The sequence below is a fragment of the Poecilia formosa genome, unplaced genomic scaffold, assembly GCF_000485575.1.
Source record: "Poecilia formosa unplaced genomic scaffold, Poecilia_formosa-5.1.2 Scaffold104, whole genome shotgun sequence".
Lineage (NCBI taxonomy): Eukaryota > Metazoa > Chordata > Actinopteri > Cyprinodontiformes > Poeciliidae > Poecilia > Poecilia formosa.
This window is the reverse complement of record NW_006800043.1, coordinates 55,809-73,727: the sequence shown is the minus strand read 5'-3', so window position 1 is coordinate 73,727 and position 17,919 is coordinate 55,809. Positions and strand designations below refer to the sequence as shown.

The 17,919-nt window shown below is 39.2% G+C and overlaps 1 protein-coding gene and 1 long non-coding RNA gene across 5 annotated transcripts in view; one reads left to right on the top strand and one right to left on the bottom strand.

The window, feature by feature from the left end:
• The window catches only part of LOC103142994 (phosphatase and actin regulator 1-like), a 47,375-nt gene extending 29,832 nt beyond the window's left edge, over positions 1-17,543 (top strand). For all 3 annotated transcript variants that reach the window (XM_007559343.2, XM_007559344.2, XM_007559342.2), the window contains exons 3-12: positions 1,053-1,133; positions 2,033-2,236; positions 2,623-2,953; positions 4,804-5,006; positions 5,276-5,432; positions 9,383-9,438; positions 10,379-10,440; positions 12,325-12,465; positions 14,259-14,335; positions 15,261-17,543. In XM_007559343.2, coding sequence (XP_007559405.1) covers positions 1,053-1,133; positions 2,033-2,236; positions 2,623-2,953; positions 4,804-5,006; positions 5,276-5,432; positions 9,383-9,438; positions 10,379-10,440; positions 12,325-12,465; positions 14,259-14,335; positions 15,261-15,276 — 1,328 coding nt within the window. In that variant the 3' untranslated portion in view covers positions 15,277-17,543. The remainder of the gene's footprint in view (positions 1-1,052; positions 1,134-2,032; positions 2,237-2,622; positions 2,954-4,803; positions 5,007-5,275; positions 5,433-9,382; positions 9,439-10,378; positions 10,441-12,324; positions 12,466-14,258; positions 14,336-15,260) is intronic.
• LOC107837003 (uncharacterized) lies at positions 5,451-8,954 on the bottom strand. Of its 2 annotated transcripts, XR_001662980.1 has the most exons (3): positions 6,402-8,954; positions 6,129-6,367; positions 5,451-5,462 (listed from the first exon to the last, which is right to left on the bottom strand). It is a non-coding gene; the product is annotated as an uncharacterized LOC107837003 (long non-coding RNA). The 2 variants fall into 2 exon arrangements; XR_001662979.1 differs by lacking the exon at positions 5,451-5,462 and having other exon boundaries at positions 5,594-6,367.
• Positions 17,544-17,919: the final 376 nt, after the last annotated feature.

The following is a 17,919-nucleotide window of genomic DNA, read 5'->3' as shown; positions in this document are numbered from 1 at the left end:
TTAAGAAAACACCATTGTGGAGATTATATTTCAACCTGTTTTTAGCATCTAATATTTGTGATTAGCATTAGGTTACATTTCTGAAATGTGTCTCTGTGCATGGGGTACCATTAATGTAATGAAACCAGTAAATTAACCTGCAGCTATAATATGTGGAAAAAAAATCAAATGTACAAGTGCAATTGACAGGGATGAGATCTTCCTCCTGGCTGACTCTGATTAGTTGTTTGTTTTTTGTATATATTTTGTCCCACAAATTGTCTTTGTGGGTCAGCATAGTGACAGTTTTAACAAATTGCATAAAAAGCATTTTGATTAAGATTACCTGCTGCAGCTTCAAGCTTTTCTGTGAAGTTTGAAAGTCAAAATGTCTTATTGTTTCCTTAGCCTCCTTTGATACAAAATATTTTCTAAAAAAAAAAACAAAACTTAAACGGCGTTAACATTTGGCTAAATGAATAATACGTATTTTAGCAGTGCTGGCGACCGACCAGCTTCACTGACTTGAATTGCTCTGCTGATGGCGTGATAAACCTTTTATTTCACCGATCTCTGCTGGACAGGTCAAATCTATTTTTCTGCCTGCTAAGCTCCTTAAAACCACAGTAAAGCATACTGTGTTACCATGACGACCGCTAACAATGAGCTGCAGCTCTAGCATCTTTCTGCACACATCCGATACAGTGATGTTTGACATTTTGAAAGCACTCATGTTTTGCTCGACAACAGGATGCAAAATATCTTGTTTCTGTGCATGTAACGGTACTGCAAGTAAATCTATTTGTGAATAGATTTCTTAAAGTCAACAACTGACTAAGTTGTTGACTTAGTCGACCAGGCCTTCTATAAAAAAAATCACTTTTTTAGAGAGCATAATCAAATTGAAATGCGCGCAAGTGAACCTGCGTATGATTGATGTGGACCTGCTTGTCTTATAAAGTGCTTTCTAAAAGGCGCCAAACCGAATTAATAAATGCGCAAAAGATAGCAATGCGTTTATGGATGGTGGGGATTCACAAGCATTTAACAAACTTCTCCTTATACACTCCCAGCTTTGGAGAGGAAGATGTCCCTGCGACAGAGCAGAGATGAACTCATCAAGAGGGGAGTTCTGAAGGAGATCTTTGAAAAAGGTGAGTTGAATGCTGAAACCACCCTTTTATTTACCGTGTCATAAGTCCCCGCTCTCTGATCTTCCTTTTTAAACATTTGACATGGAGCGTCCAGCGATATAATCTTTCATTATTGAAATTTTGTTGGATTTCAGTAGCCTCTATTAAAAACGTTCTGTATCTGAGTCGAACAAAGTCTGTGCCTTAGGGCTTTAAAGAGGGGGGTGGGGGGGGAAAAAGCTGGCAAGGCTGTAAAAGTCCGCATGCTCTTGCCAAAATGTGGGGAGAGAAGATAAGAGTTTTTTTTTTTCTTTTTTTTTTTCATACGTAAAAAAAGTAAGAAATTAATTCAAATTTCATGCTGCAGACAGCGGAGAGTCGTCTCAGTGAGACTAAAGAGAGTACAACCAGATTCTTTCTCAAGAACATGTCTGAAAATGCCTATTAAAGATTATTGCAAACATTTAGAAACAAACCGCTTTGAAATCTGCAGTTGGAGACTAAAGAATAATACAGTTTGAATTTAGCCATTTCCCTGCCACAGTTTCATGATCTGTTGCGTACATGATTGAAATGTTTCAGTCATTCGTTAAGCTCTAGCAAGTTGCATAAAGCTTGTGAGAACACACAATTTAGTTTTTGAATAGTGTGCCTATATACTATGCAGTATGTAATCGCAATACTAGGTCAGGACTGCATAAATTACTGCTTCAGTGCAGGCTGATGCAGAGGGAATCAGCCTGTCACTTTCCTGAGGTTTCTAGGAAGCCCAGGTTGCCTTAAAGGGGAGGAATTATGTACTTTCTAGGCACACAGTGCAGTTTTATAGCACAGTCAAATAACTGTGTTAACCACTGCAGTAATGCATGTTTTTCGATGACGCATGCTCTATTTTGTCGTTTTCCCCTCTCCTCCTTTAGCTACTGTTGAATTCCGATCCTCTATGGATGGCAGCATTTGCCCTCAGGAACCCTCCATGAAGACATCTATGGTCCTGCCCACCAAGAAATCTGTATCTTTTCCAAATGACCATCAGGAGACCCCAGCCAAGCCCCCACTTTACCACAAGCAGCCTCCTGCCCTGCCTCCAAAGCCTTTCTCTAGGATCCCAAACCATAGCACAGGTCAGTCGTATGTTTCCTTGGGATTTGCTGCCTTAACTATAAGCTTGCCTCGTCATCTGAGCCTGCCAAACAGCTCATGACCAGTGACTGCTCGTTCCTAACGCTGTACCTGCGCCACACATGCTCATAGGATTATAGTAGTCTCATTAAAGTCCCCTGCAGTTAACGCAGCTGGGCTCTCACTGTCATTGCCAATTTGTTGGTGCAGGAAGAGGCATTATTCTGGCCTAATTCCCACTCCGTCTGCATTGACGTTGGTAGCCATGTGTGATCGTTTACAACCTTTGTTTATCCCTCTTTGCTGGCAGTTTTTAAGAGATTTGATGCAGCCGCGTCATAAATTTTATGTACTCCTTTTTCTCCCTGTTTGTTTGTTTCCGCTCAAGATTCTTGCCAGCCAATGAAGTTGCCCTGCATGCCCGGGGCAAAGCACTCCCCACCCTTGCCTCCTAAGAAAGTGATGATCTGCGTGCCTCCAGGCGGGCTGGACTCCTCGCCGTCACCTTCCCTAAACCCCCTCAGCACGCTCCCGCCAAAGTGCGCGCCTCCCCAGGGTTTGCCTTCTCACCACGGCACGCTTCTGCCCTCCCAGCTCGCCGGGCTCCACCAGAGCCACGGCCACCCGCTCCAGCTCCAATACGGCGGCCTGCACGCCCCCAGCCGCATCATAGAGGAGCTCAATAAAACCCTGGCACTATCCATGCAGCGGTTTGAAAGGTCAGCTTCTGTCTTGTTAAATCTGTCTGGGGGGAGGAAAGGATGGATTAGGAGTTGATGTTGGTCTAACTTCCTGTATAAACTGATTTGCAGTGTCTTAGTTGGATTTGACTGAACTTTGCTTAACATGTGTGCTAACGGAAACAATTTAAATCAAATTGCCAATAGGTCTGCAGTCCTCTAACTAGCATTAATCCTATGTATCAAATACCCCACAACATTTATTAACTACAAAAAAAAACAAAAAAAAAAAACAGTTTTCCGGTTTTGAATTTTTCTGTCCATTTGTTTGGCACTGAGTTCAGTGTTAACTTATTTTCAAAAGTATCTTCTGTTTTCATTGAGGTCGCATCCTGGCAGCTCTGTTGTACAGGTCTAAATCAGCACACTGCCTCTCAGGGCAGCCTGCCCTGTTTTTTGTTTTGTTTTTTCAGTGAAATGTGTGTATGTGTGGGCACAAACGCATGGAGTAGGCGTCCCTCCAGCAGTTTGGCCTGACATAACATGACCAGCTGCTCTTGACGAGAGCCGAGCTTCTTCATGTTTGGAGAAGAGTGACACGGTAGTAGATTGGACATTATGTAACCTCTTGCATTAGGATCTCTCTTTATTTATTTATTTATTTATTTATTTATTTATTTATTTATTTATTTATTTATTTATTTATTTTCACCAGAGCTGTTTGGGCAGGGATAAGGAAGTAATGCTCTTGACAGAGCTCACAATTAGTCTGAAAGCTTGGGAGTGGTTGCATAACAGTGGCTCATCATAAGAAGCTTCAACCAGACTGTTTATTAATCATTCTATCAAATATGCAGCTGGTTAACCTGTGATGCCTCAGGAAACGGAAGTTTATTCTTCAGGATTTCTTTTGAATTGCTTGGATAAGTTTTTGATCCACCTAATGTGCCTGAGGTTTGGCACTCGATCCTCAGGGTTCTTAGAGTCTGGAAGAGTATGGGAGTTAAGCAAAGTGTTTTCCAGACCTGAATTGATATAGAAAAATAACCGGAGCATAGAACAAGTTAGTATTTCCAAACTTTGCCTCCTGTATTAATTTTGAATTTTCCCATCTGCCCATTTCTTTGTCCATTTGTCTTTTTATTCATAGGTCCATTTGTTTGTCTGTCTCGCATTATCCTTCTGTCCTTCTGTTTCTGTTCTTCTGTCCGTCCATTTCTCTATTTGCCTGTTTGCCCCTGGCCATCTTTCCATCTGTTTGTCCTTCTCTCCGGCCATCAATCCATTTATTTGTCCTTTCACCTCTCGTGATGTTTGTTGCTCTGTCCATTTGTTTGTCTGTCCATTGATCCATTATCCACTGCTCTGTTCATTTGTCTGTCCGACTGTCTGATGATCCATGGTTTTTTTGTTGTTGTTTTTTTTTCTGTCCTTCTGTTTGTTGCTCGTAGTCTGTCAATTTGTCTGTTGAGCCATTTTGCCTTTCTTTCATCGGTCAGTTTGGTTTTATTTTCATTTGTCAATTTACCTCCATTTATTTGACTTCCCAATGTCCATACATCTCTCAGTTTGATTGGATGGCCTTTGTGGTCACTACAGAAAATGTCTGCTGTATATTCATAGTCGTGCAGTGATAGAATGAAAGCTTAACAAACAGCATGTTGTATTTCAATGTGTTTTTATATTTCCTTTTGCTGAGGTTTTCTTACCAACATATAGGTTTAATAAATCGAGTAAATAAAACCAAATATAAGGTTTACCAAAGAAATTCAATCTTTTGTTCGTTTAACATGTCACTCTATATCAAAACTGCTTTTCTTTAATAAGACCAGATGGTTAAACTCCAATAAAAATAACATTCATAACAAAATGTCCTTTTTCATCCATAGCTCTGCTTTACTGGGCAGTGTTCAGTGTGCTCCCTTGGACAGGAGAGAAGTGCCATCAGTGATAATTGAGTACGAGGACGACAAGGAGAACATGCCCAACGAGTCCGATTACGAAGACCTGCCCAGTATGTACAAGGATGAAGAGGATGATGTGGATGATGATGAGGAAGATGACGAAGACGACGACGACTCCATATTCACAAGTGAGCGAGGCTGGAGCTTATATTGATCGAGGTTTTAAGGCCCTTGTAATGGATCAGTGGTGTTAAGATGCCATAATCAGGATAATTGTATACGTCTTGAAATTTAAATTTGTGGCACCCTCCCTTCTAATGTAAGAGCAACTTTGGGGTTCTTTCAGGAGGAAGACATTTACTACTGAATCTGCTGTGTGTGTATACTGTAAACTTTCACGTTTGGGCCCAAAATGAAAGGACTTTAAATCATTAATATGGCCTTTTTATTTTGAAAGGTACTCTGGCTAAGAAAGTGCTACGAAAAGATTCTCTGGCCATCAAGCTGAGCAATCGTCCATCAAAAAGAGAGCTGGAGGAGAAAAACATCCTGCCTATGCAGACTGATGAGGAGAGGCTGGAATCAAGGCAGCAAATAGGCACCAAACTCACAAGGTGAATTGTACTTTAACCTAAATACAATTACTTTCCACCTACTGTAACTTTTTATATGAATTCAAGTGACGGGCAATGGCTCATTTCAACCCAAAAGCAAGCATTTTGGGTCAGATTGTGCCGACAGAACTGCAGCGGGATCCAAAGCGGATCGGTCTCTGTTTTTTCAAACTCTATTTTTATCCTTTTTTATTTCATCTTGTCTTCTAAACATTTGATAAGGAGACATGCTTTATCTCGTTAAGAAGTCTCTGAAAATGGAGCTGACCTAATTTCAGTGATGCATCCTCCCTCCCTTTTTCTCCTTCTCTTGTCTTCTCTCCAGCGTGTGCTCACTATCTCTCTCCTCTCTCTTCCTCCTGCCTGACTTCCTCCCTCGCTCACTGAATCACCACGGTGATGCATGTGCCAAAATCTTTTTCTTTTTTTTTTTTTTCTCCCCTCATCCCAGCAATTTTACAATCTCGCATGAGACTGGAGCTGATTCTTTAAACCACACAAATGAGTATTTATTTGTTGAGCTCATAAGGTGGTGTGAAAATGTGTTTGTCTTCCCGATTTCCTATTTTTTTTGTATGTTTAATTTAAATATTAGTCAGAGACAACATAAGTAAACACAAAGCGCAGTTTTTAAATTATGTTGTTATTAAAGAAGAAACAACTTCTAAGGTCTTCTGTGGGGGGGGGAAAAATAACAAAATTGCCCCATCCCCCCTGTTACAACATAGCTTAAATGTGGTTTATCACGCCTTTATCACCCAGGCAAGATTACTGCCCCACCTGTTCTCAACCAATACATCACTTAAATAGGACCCACCTGACAAAGTGAAGTACACCAGATGATCCTCAAAAACCAGGCATTGTGCCAAGATCCAAAGAAATTCAGTAACAAATGGTAAATGGCCTCTATTGCCTTGTATAGCGTTTCTCAGTACCTGCAATCAGTCCTTGTATAGCGTTTCGCAGTACCTGCAATCAGTCACCCGTTCACACACACATTCACACCCTGATGGTGGTGAGCTACCGCACTGTTCCACTGGGGCCGCCATGCACCGGCACCACTGGGCTTTCTGACCACCATCAGCAGGAAAGGCGTGTGAAGTGTCTTGCCCGAGGACTCGATAATGGAGACAGACAGAACGGGGATTCAAACTCCTTAATATGGACCAAATTCTCTGAGGAATATTTAATAACTTGCTGAATCTGTGCCTCAAATAAGGCAGTTCTTAAGGGAAAATGGGGTGCAAAGACATGCTGTACCTAAAGGAGGTTGTCTAGAGTTTATTGCTCTGAAAGTTATGTAAGGACATGATTATCCTTCTGTCGTTTTTTACATGACTTTGCCTCCTCAAATGTTTGAATTTCTTATAGCCTTTCTGCTAGCTTTAAAAAAGGTGTTATATATATATATATATACCATCTGATTTGCCATATGCTGGATCAAAGCAAGTGTGCGGTATGGCTCTTGATGAGTTTAATTACTGCATTGCATTGATGGATTATCGTAGACTCAGTTGGAAACCGGTTCAGTCAGTCTAAGCATGGCTCCTGTCAAGCTGCTGTTGGGTTTCGCATTTAATCTTTCAATGGTGTCAAATGAGCCACTGCTGTGTTGAAAGCGTTTGAAAAGTAAAAAAAGGTTCTGAAGTTATTTGTATTTTATTCAGTTTGGGACCAAGTCGAGGTGTTTCATTCTAAATCTCATTGTCAGTTATAGAAGAACTTGCTCTGTGAATGTCAACTACTTAACTTTCCAGGGACTTGCTGTCAAAAAACTAGAGAATAAATACAGGGAAGAGAAAAGAGGGAGCCAAGTTTTCCTGAGCTGCACTTGCCATACTCGTACTAAGTAGGCCACTTCTTGACCTTAATTGTATCTAAAATGTGTTGGATTTTGACTTGAGGTTGCATGATTATTTTTATTTAAATTTCAACAGGGTTGTTAGTTTGATTTTTTTTTTTTGTCGTTTTTTGTTGCTTTTTTGTGGACGCTTCTTTGCACCTGATTACAATATTGTTTAACTGAAGTTGGATCTGATGACTGCTGAGGTATGCATTTGTTCGTGAAACCAGGCAGAAAGCATGTTTTACCTCTAAAATAGGATGTTGTTGCGTTAGATTTACCTTTTGAATAGTTGCCTAAATTGACTGAAAAATGATGTACCCATTAGTCACCTACACCATGCTTCATTGTTACTAATGGGTATGTGGTTGTTTAAGCAACAACTCTGTTACCCATTAGAAAATGCCAAAAGAGAATGCAGACACATAATCAACATAGTGATGACCAGCAAAAAAAAATGTTTTGATCGCTCAAAGCATGCAATCAATGATTGGTTGGTAGGCATCCGCCAAGAGACTGCTCCCCCAAGCACCCTGCACCATTCCACCAGTAGCAGCAGCTTCCATGGGTCGATGGATTTGTGCTGTCGACACCAAATTCTAACTACATCGTCTGCAGCCTCAGCAAAAATAAAACTTTATCATATGCAGACTAAAGTGCATATTTTCAGACTTCAGCTGTTTTTTTTTTGTGTGTTTTTTTTTGGTGAGCTTGTACAGCTTCGGCTGAATGATCTCGGTTGACGGCAATGGAACTGGACGTGCTCTTCCACTGTTGTAGCTCATCTACTCAAGTGCTAGACATGTGCATTTCGAGAACCTGAACTGCTCAATTGTCAAGATCTGTTATCTGAGGGTTAGCAGACATTGTGTGTGCGGGAAGCACAGCCCTGGCTGTCTGCTCTGCCACTGTTTATGGGAGGCTTTTTCTATTTTTTTTTTCCTCTACTGAACTTAGTTTTGCAATGTGTTGCTTTTGCCTTACACTGAGAGATTATGAAAATCAAGATGTTTGCAGTTTTGAACCAGTCTGACATCAGCTTTTTAATGTGCTGCTTGTTTGAGACCAAAAGAGAACAAAGGTCTTGAACTTCACCATCACATATTGTCAGATTCCAACAAAATTCCATACAAAATTGTATGTATTTTTTAACTCATTTTCTTGTATGCGATGGGCCAACATAAAGTAGAAAATAATTGTGAAGTAAAAGAAACTAGTGCATGCAGTTATTTATGTCCTTTTGTTTACATAGTAGATTAATCGAAGTCGGATGGGATGGAGAGCATCTGTAAGCAAATGTTTGAAAGTCTTGTCACAGATTCTCAGTTGGATTTTGGTATGGTCTTTGACTAGGCCATTCTAGCAAATGGATACAATTTGATCTGACTTTATGTTTGGGTTATTATAGTGTTGGAAGGTTAAAATGAAACTTTTGTTTCAGGATTTCATTTTATCTCATTTTTAATCCCGAGCCACTTTTTAAACAAATCCATAACTTTATTCTTGTCTACTGTGTTCTTTGATCTCCATGTTAATAAGCATCTCTAACAAACATTTGAAGTCTTCAAAGAACATCTGTAGTTATGCTGATATTAAAATACTCGCATCTATTACCATAGTGACACCTTTAGACAACTGGTTGCACTGGATTTTATTTATAGATATTAGAAGAAGGGGAGCTGAATACAAATGCATGTCTCAGTCTTCAAATTAATATTTGTAGCAGATTTTGAAAACTGATTTTGTTTTGCTTCACAAATATGTGATTTTTTTTTTTGTAGGAATATTAAAACATCCTTGTGAAGCTTGTGGTTACAAAGTTCAAGGAGGGGAAACAAAAGGTTTTGCAGGACAGTCGAATATCAGTTGTAAAGCCACTGGGTTGCTTTAACCAGTGTTTTCTATATATAAATCCAAATTCACCTGAATATTTTCAAAATGCAATCATTACATGACCATTGCAAAGTGGATGAAAGCTTTTGCCATTTTGTGCATTTTTTTTTTTTTTTTTTGCCTTAGCTTTTCCAATGGGTAATTTTTTTTTTTTTTTTTTTGCCTTAGCTTTTCCAATGGGTAATGTTCTGACAGTGCATGTGTTTCTTGTCAGGCGCTTGAGCCAGAGACCAACAGCAGAGGAGCTAGAACAAAGGAACATCCTCAAACGTAAGTGTTAGAATTTTCCCCCAACTGTACGAAGTGTTTTAGTTTCATAAAAAATAAAATGGTGTCGACGTTTACTTTGGAACCCCATTTTTCATACAGTTCAGCAGTTTGACATGGTCATTGGCATACATTTGCTGCTTTGTTCCTCCTTGGTCAGTCGCTTTCTCGTGAAGCAGGCATGCAGCAGGACTCCCTGAGAAACTCGTGTCTGCAGAGACCTGTGTCTTAGTTCAGGCGTACACCGTATCAGAGAGAAGCAGCTCTGTTGCCTGGGACTTTGCCGCTCTCACATCAAAGACGAGCTTACCAGCAGTTCCTGCTTTCCCAGAGGCTCCTGTGTGATAGGCAGAGCACAGAAGGAAAGCACAAATGAGTGATAAATCCATCGCTTCTGCACACACACCAACACCAAGGTTAAACAAGCGGCTTTTTTTCCCCCCCTCTGTTTTAGTAAGGAGCCATCGACAATACAGAAGCGGCGACAGCAGTGCATACATGTTGAGCACCAGTACATGTTTGACTGGCGGAGCTTTTGCAAACAGGGTTCCAGGAGGATTCTTGTTGACTGTCGTTTCTGTAACTGCCTCCTGTGTTTGGTTTTTGTGCATGCGATACGGTGGAAAATCTACAGTTCAAACGCAGAAAGTGGACCGCTCGCTAAATTAAAACCACGGGGCCCCGTAAAAAACACAGAGGACTTGAAAGGAACAAAGCAATAATTGACTCCTCCAAACCCAAGTCAAACAGCAATACGGTCAATAACTGAACTGTTTAAAGCATTAAGAAGTGTTTTCCAGTCAAAGTGCCACTTTGTGTAAATAGTGTTTTTATCGCTTCAACAGTTTTATTAAAATCCCACAAAGGGCCTGCTTTTTTTTTTTTTTTTTGTTTGCATCTGCCTGCTGTAAAGTAACCCCGCCACTCTTCTCAATCTCTGCAGCTCGCAATGAGCAGGAGGAGATGGAGGAAAAGAGGGAAATAAAACGAAGGCTGACACGAAAGGTGAGTCCAAAATAGCTCTGAAGGTGCAAACTCACACTTGCTGTTCAAACCACTGAAGGGAGCAAAAGAAAGGTCAGGGTAAATAAACACTAGAACACTGAAAAAAAAAGTATTTTACAGGGCTGGCATTGTCTGTGTGTGTGTGTGTTTTTCTTTTTTTAGCTTTTTAACAGAAGAGCTTCGTGTCCTTGCTGCCCTTGCTCCTTCAGCATGTTGGCGTCCAAATATTTTGACCCCATAGGGAGGTGTTGTTCCCCTCAATGTTGTTTATACAGTAACACTTTCTGCTCAGCAGCAGACACACTGCACTGGAGTAGAATTTCTAATGTTGTTCAGCTGATATGCATGGATTAAATAAAACCAAGTTAAAGGAATATTAATCAGTTGGCTTTTTTTTTTTTTTTTTAGAAAATCTAAATGTTTGGGTTTCCAAACATGGTATCTAATAAATGAAAATCTACTGTAAGAAAGTGTTTGAATTAAGTCGGTGAGATATTAAACTGGAGCATAATTATACTTTTATGGTTAATTTAGTATTATATAGTGAATAATAACTCTGAATTCTTCTTTGCAAACAAGAGTTGGGAAGAAAAACACTCCTAACTGGTGGTGTGAACACTTTACTCCTTCAGAACCGTGAAAGGAAAGTGAAGCAGTGAAAAAAAATACAGCGTCCTTTAAAGTGGACTAACATTAGTCTGTCTGACTGGCATGCAAAGTACTTTGGTGAAAAACTCTCTCTGCAATGAGACATGGTGGTGGCTGCCCTTAAGGATTTGGGGACTGTTTTTTTTTCCCTCCCCAGTAGAGACGGGGAAGCTGGTCAGGATTAATTGGAACATGGCAGGAGGTAAACACAGGCCAGTCTTGAAAGACAACGCTTTAAGGACTGCAAAAAGACCTGAGACTGGGGCAGGTGTTCAGCTGCCAGCGGGACAACAACTGAAAACATGCAGTCAGAAATAAACTGAAATGGTTTTGATCAAATTATTATGCATATCTGTTAGAATGGACCAGTCGCAGTTCAGGTTCTAAATACTATTGAGAATTTGTCACGGTCATAAAAGTACACAGATTCTTTAGTTGGAAAAACGGCTAAACTTGAGGCTGATATTTCCCTTTGAGTTAGAGTTCTTCTTGTTACCTTAGTCAGCATGTAGTTCTAATATTCTAAATTCATTCTAAATAATAAAAAAAAATAATAATTAATGCCTTATTCTGAAGGGGATTTCACCAGAAACCTGATTTCTAAAAACACAGGTTCCTGTTCTGCATTAAAACTTCTGGGAATCTTGGGGCTGAATTCTTAGGATGATCATTTTGAAAGTTTAAGTTGACTTGGATAAATCTTTTCAGTGAAGTGTGTTATTATTTGCAGACTTTTGAATGGAAAGATGCATTTTTACATCGGTTTGAGTACAGTTACGGACCACAAGCTGTCATTATTTCTCTGGTAAAAGATGTTGATTACCATGCTGAAGAATACTGTAAATGTTGCAATGTTTATAATGTAATTTTTTACAAGTTTATTGGTTTACAAGTGAAGCATCATCCGCTTTCGCTGAAGTATCCCAATCTTTTATTAACCAAATTATATTTCTTAAATACCTGATTGTTTAAGATTATTAGAGAGCTTTTCAAATGGATGTTTTCTAAAGATGATGCACAGGATCTAAAATTTGAAGCTCTTCTCCAGATGCCATGACTTGTAGAACTCTGATCCAGAACTGTTCTCCAATATGTTTACATGGAAAGCACCTAATTTGCAAGTCTTCCTTTTGTGTGCTTGATTATATAAAAAGTCTTGAGGTCCATCTAATCCAACAGATTTACGTTTTTTTCTGTTTCATAACATGTTTTTTTTTTTTTTTCCTCCTGTTCCAGTTGAGCCAGAGGCCCACTGTAGAGGAGCTGAGACAAGCCAAAATTCTTATCAGATTCAGTGACTATGTAGAGGTCTCGGACGCCCAGGACTATGACCGGCGAGCCGACAAACCCTGGACCCGACTCACGGCAGCTGATAAGGCTAGTACTACTTTGACTATTTTAATTAAACTGATGTAATCTTTATTTATTTTTTTTTTTTACCTAAATTTCATTGTCTGTTCAAATTGACGTTGAGCTTCCTCATGGCTGCTTCACATGACGTAACCCCTGACACGGGCGAACCATGACTCAGCTAGATTTGGTGTTTCTTCTGTCTTGTAGCGTCATGTTCCACTTCAGCTGTTTTGTTTCAAATTGCGAGTAAACATCCTGAAGCGGTGCTGCTGCTGACTGTCCACCGATCTACGCCGCTGACTTTTAATGAGAGCCAGACTTGTGCTGAGCTCATCTTCTGCCGTCTTCCAGTTTGCTGACTCGTGACTCAGAGCACCCCAGGTCACACCTGAGGAACTCTCAAGAACATCATAGGGAATCAGCATTTTTATTACGCAACCAAGTCCCTTACATAAGAGAATAATTGGATAAACCACGCCTCGGGACCCCTAACCGTGGTGCCGTTCTGCTGACGTTTTCCTCTCCTTTTTCTTTCATTGGGTAGAGCGTTTTTGTTCTGCTGTCCTCAGTACTTGCTCCCTGAGGCTGAAGATGTCCCCCTGAGTCATGTTAAATAGTAAAGCAATAACATCACCTTGCTGGATTGCCGTCGCACGTAACATTTTAAATTGGATTTAAAGTCCCCCTGGCAAACCGATTTATGTCCTGAACTTTTCCGCTGCTGAAGACGTATCTCATAAAGGCAGTAAATTCAGCGGACATGGACTCCTGACGCAGTAACACCGTGCTCGGTATGTGAGCTGGATTCGAAACTTCTCAGAGGGTGAGGGCTGATGTGACTTGCCTAATTAACAAGCATACCGAAACCACTCCTGAACTACTACTACTACTACTGCTGAAACCTAGCTTCGATGTTTGCTTTTATGCCTTTGTCTAAGAACCACAATTCCTTAGCATAAATTTGATGTTTAGAAGCAGAACTCAGAGTCATCAAAATAAGACCAAAAAGTAAACTGTATTTTATAAACCTGCACACACAGGCATTTCTAGTTTGGGTGACTTGAATTAAAAATTGACTGAGTTTACAGATATGATTCCATCTCCACATGCAAAACCCCTGGGTAAAATATATATATATATATATATATATATATATATATAGTGTAGGACTGAAAAGACTCTAGTGTAGGACCATCATTTTGCACCTGAAATCGTACTAAAAAAATACATTTGATATTAATTGATTATAAAAAGCTGCATGTATTGGCACCATTAATAATTCTTATTAAATGTAATTGACAAAGTATAAGTTGATCAAAGTGTTAAGAAACTTGTAATTAGTAATCTATGACTTGCTGTTTAACAAACCTATACTTATTATATAACACTGAGGCCCATTTGTCTTAGCCACTGTTAAAAATAGGAAAGGAGAGAGAACATGACATGCCAATGAATCGTGTGTGTGTGTGAATGAATTGTCGTGGCTATTGTAAAGGGTGTTTTTTAGGCATGTTGAATTTCCTAAATTTATTCATAGAGGCATAATTGGACCAGAAGAGGACTGCTTATCATATTAGGGCTCATGATTGTCTGCAGAGGGAAAATATGCGGGTCTTATGGTGTGGAAGGTGAACTCAGTGGAATTGTTCATGGCCTTGAGTGAAGTATAAATAATGCATGAAGTGCACAAAAAAGTGTTGGAGTACATGGCTTAGAGACTGCAGGGTTGTTGTTTTTTTTTTTTCTTTTGTTTTTGTTTTTGTTTTTTTTTCTGAAAAGCTGTTGCTACTTTTCTGAATCTTGTTTCATGTCTACAGGCAGCAATCAGGAAAGAACTCAATGATTTTAAGAGCAACGAGATGGAAGTCCATGAGTCAAGTCGTCATTTAACCAGGTAATTGGAGAAATTAATTTTGCATCCGACTTTCCTTAAATTATTGTACCCCTATTGTTACAGTATCTTGCAGAGGTACATTCCTTGTGTGTAATGTAATCTCAGTATAGTATTTTGTGAAGGTGTGTTGGAGTTTGTAAGGCTGTTTGATGCTGGATTTATTTACAAAACCATCTAATAAGCTTTGGATGTCTCACACAGCCATGTTTGTTCCATTGTCTGAAAATAGAAAGATTGGATCCCTACTGCAAACCCACCAAGTTATAGCTGTCCACCAAAACCTGCTGCCCAGTCAAGGAGGGCGTTAATCAGAGAAACACCTAAGGGTTAGTCTGGAGGGCCCTTGCAGATCTATAGCTCAGATGGGAGAAACTGTTTGAACTTCACAAATCTGACCTTTTTGGAACAGTGGTATGAAGGAAGCAGATTACCACAATCCATGTAGGGGATACAGAAAATGTGGAAAATGTTGTGCTTATCAGACGAGACCAACCAGATCTGAGCCTGTCTACAGGGACGCTTTTTTTTATTTTTTATTATTATTTCAGCAGGGACAGAAAAGCCAAATAAAGACGACTGGGAGATGGCTGAAGATAAATGCAGGGCAACCTTGGAAGAAAACGTATATGGCTGTGGTCTTTTGCTGCCTCTAACAGAAGACTAGAGCAACAATGGAATGGATTAGATCAAAGGATAAAGTGTTACAAAGGTGCCCAGTTAAAGTCCAGTCCTAAATCCGATAAGCTGTCAAGACTTCCTGTTAACTGATGTTCTCCGTCCACTTTAACTGGACTTGCAACCACTTCACTTATTCACTTTTTCTGCTTTGTGTTGATGTTTGTCGTTTATTGGGTAATGAATTTGAGCATAGTTTTAATAATACAGCTAAAACATTTTTTTTATTTGTTTTTGTTTTTTTTTACAGGTTTCACAGACCTTAGTAGACCACAACTGTCGCAAGCAATCCAGTCTGCTCCTCTGGAGAACCTTAAGTGCTGGACAGTAAAACAGTGCCCGTCTCTTCAATAAGGCCATGTATTCTGAAATGCCTTTTCAGGATTTACACATCTGAGTCAGCGCTGCACACCAAGATGCTGACAGCCACTGTTCAGTCCCTTATAGTAGCACAAAAACAACTCTAGGTAATGCACATTGCCCCTGTAAGGGGCTCGTTCAACTGTCTCTTAAACCTCTCCGCTGAGCTCTCCGGCTGGCGCTCAGTGGTGTGGAGACTGGACAGCCGAAGAGTCCTTGTTTGCAGTTGATTGACACATGCAGCAAAACCTACTTGGGTTCAACACCACCACAACACCAGTGGACTTGTCTCAGTGGACATGTTTTTAATCCCCTCCTCTCCATTAGGCTGTCACTATGAACTCTTTTTAGCTCTTGTGGACAATCCTGAGTGAGGATGGAGAGTTAATTGTTCCCAGCTGATTAAGTGAGAAGAGACTCCATCTTTACTGTTCCTGCTGGGATTTTAGAAAGAAACATAAAGGAGGAAAAGCCTCCAGCATTAGAATCATGTGCAATTTTTTTTCTTTTTTCTTTTTTTTTCTTTCTGCTTTTCCCAGACTACAGCGCCCTCTGGAGTTGTGAGTCCAATGTAGTCCTGATCCCGGTCCTCTGTATGTGCAATTCTAACTGTAACCAGCAATGCTGACATCTAATTGCTAACTGTGAATTTGAGAGTCTGGACAATTGCCAGACTCTCTCCAGATGTATATTTTGTTGATACTCAAGAAAGAAGGTTAAAATTAAGGAATTAAAAAAAAAATGTTTAGATGACTTTTATTAATGTCTTATGCATTTTACAGTTAAATTTGCAGCTCACAGAAATTTTCTGATTTTTAGTGTACACAATCTTGTTTTTTTTTTTTTTTTTAAGTTGGTCAATTTTAATGTTTTTAATAGAAGCACTTCAACCATGAACACCTAATTTAAATGTCTGTATGCATTCCAGTGCTTTGAAGAGAGTATTAAGTGATTGCTTGCCACATTTCTCTTTTATTATTATTATTTTTACGTGTGTTTGCTTATATATGTTTATTCTTGGCTCGAAATGTGCACTGTAATATACACTTTAATTTTATACTTACGGTATGTCCCTGAAGCTTTTAACAAAGCAATACCCTTTGTAGAGAGGAGGTTCAGATGAATTCTCCCCCCACCATTTGTATGTTTTTTGTTTTTTTTTTCTGTGCAGACACGCTTCTGTCTTCAGGGTCTAACAGTTTGTTTTATATGGATGTTTGCTTCAGAGTTTTTGCAGAGCCATTTTTCCTTAAAGGACCACGTAAAATCTGCCTGGATAGCTTTACCAACACGTTCGGACAAGGTGCAATGAAAGTGTCATGGCTTGTGATGCACACTGTATTTAACGGGCTCTGACTTTATCATGTTCTGAGTGACTATTTTTGAAGACCTTTTACTGCTTATGTACTGTTAAGAGTTCAGCTCATTTTATTTTTATTTTATTTTATTTTTTTCAAATTTGTAAGTTTTTTTTTCCTGATAACTGATCCCTATACCAGTATTTCAAGACTTATGCTTTTTGCTTATTTTTTTATTTTTATTTTTTTATGCTGTATTACTTTAAAAGTTGCAAAAGAAATTTTCATCAGCTGCAGAGATTAGAAGCTGTTCCTATTGTGATTCATCTCTGTAAAGGAACATGGGTTCTGTATTATTTTAAAAACCTAAGCAGTGTTGGGTGAACTGATGGCATCTGGGGATGAAAAACGTTACATTTCTTTGTTCTGCATGTGTTTTATATGCCAGAAAAGGGGTGTTGTTCCAGTCATCACTCTTTTCCATACCACTTAGTGGAAAACAATCCTGATTGGATTAGGCCATCTCTTCTTACACACACATGCGGTGTTTTATGTTGAATTCACTTTCTGCAGAACTGTAGTTGGTCCCCTTTTTAAAAGAAAAAAATATTCGCAGATTCAGAAAAATGGAGCGTTATAGAAATGAACATGCAGTATTTTGAAATTGCTATAACACGACCAGAGCCAGTGGATCAAGCATGAGGTTTGGCATTTTGCTGGAATCAAAGAACATGATATCAGCAATAATCGGTTTCCTTTAACAAGTTGGCGGTGTGACTCAAAGTAGTCTTTTTTGTTTTTGTTTTTTAATTCCTGAAATGCAGAATACCATGTAAGGAACACATCATGCCAATAAAATTCTATTTCTGAATGCACTTAAATAGTTTGACTTGTCATTTTAACATATTTAAAAGCCTTGACTTTTAGGCATTTGAATGTACTTTTTTTTTCCCTTTGAGACGGAGTACTTTTGAAATATGTAATACATTATTTGCATACTAATGCTAATTTCCAAAAAGCAACTTGCATACTAATTGCATATTCAATTAATCCCAATATTGATGAGTGACATAAACCTAATGACCCAGATTTGATATTTGCATCAGTAAAGGAGTAAAAATGCTTGAAACAGTGAATTACTGATTCTAATTGGAAAAATTAAGTGAGGAATCTTTGAAATCAGAAGGGTGTCCGTATTATGGCATGTCAGATTTTTTTAGAGTAAAATGGGCTTTTTCTAAAATAACTTAA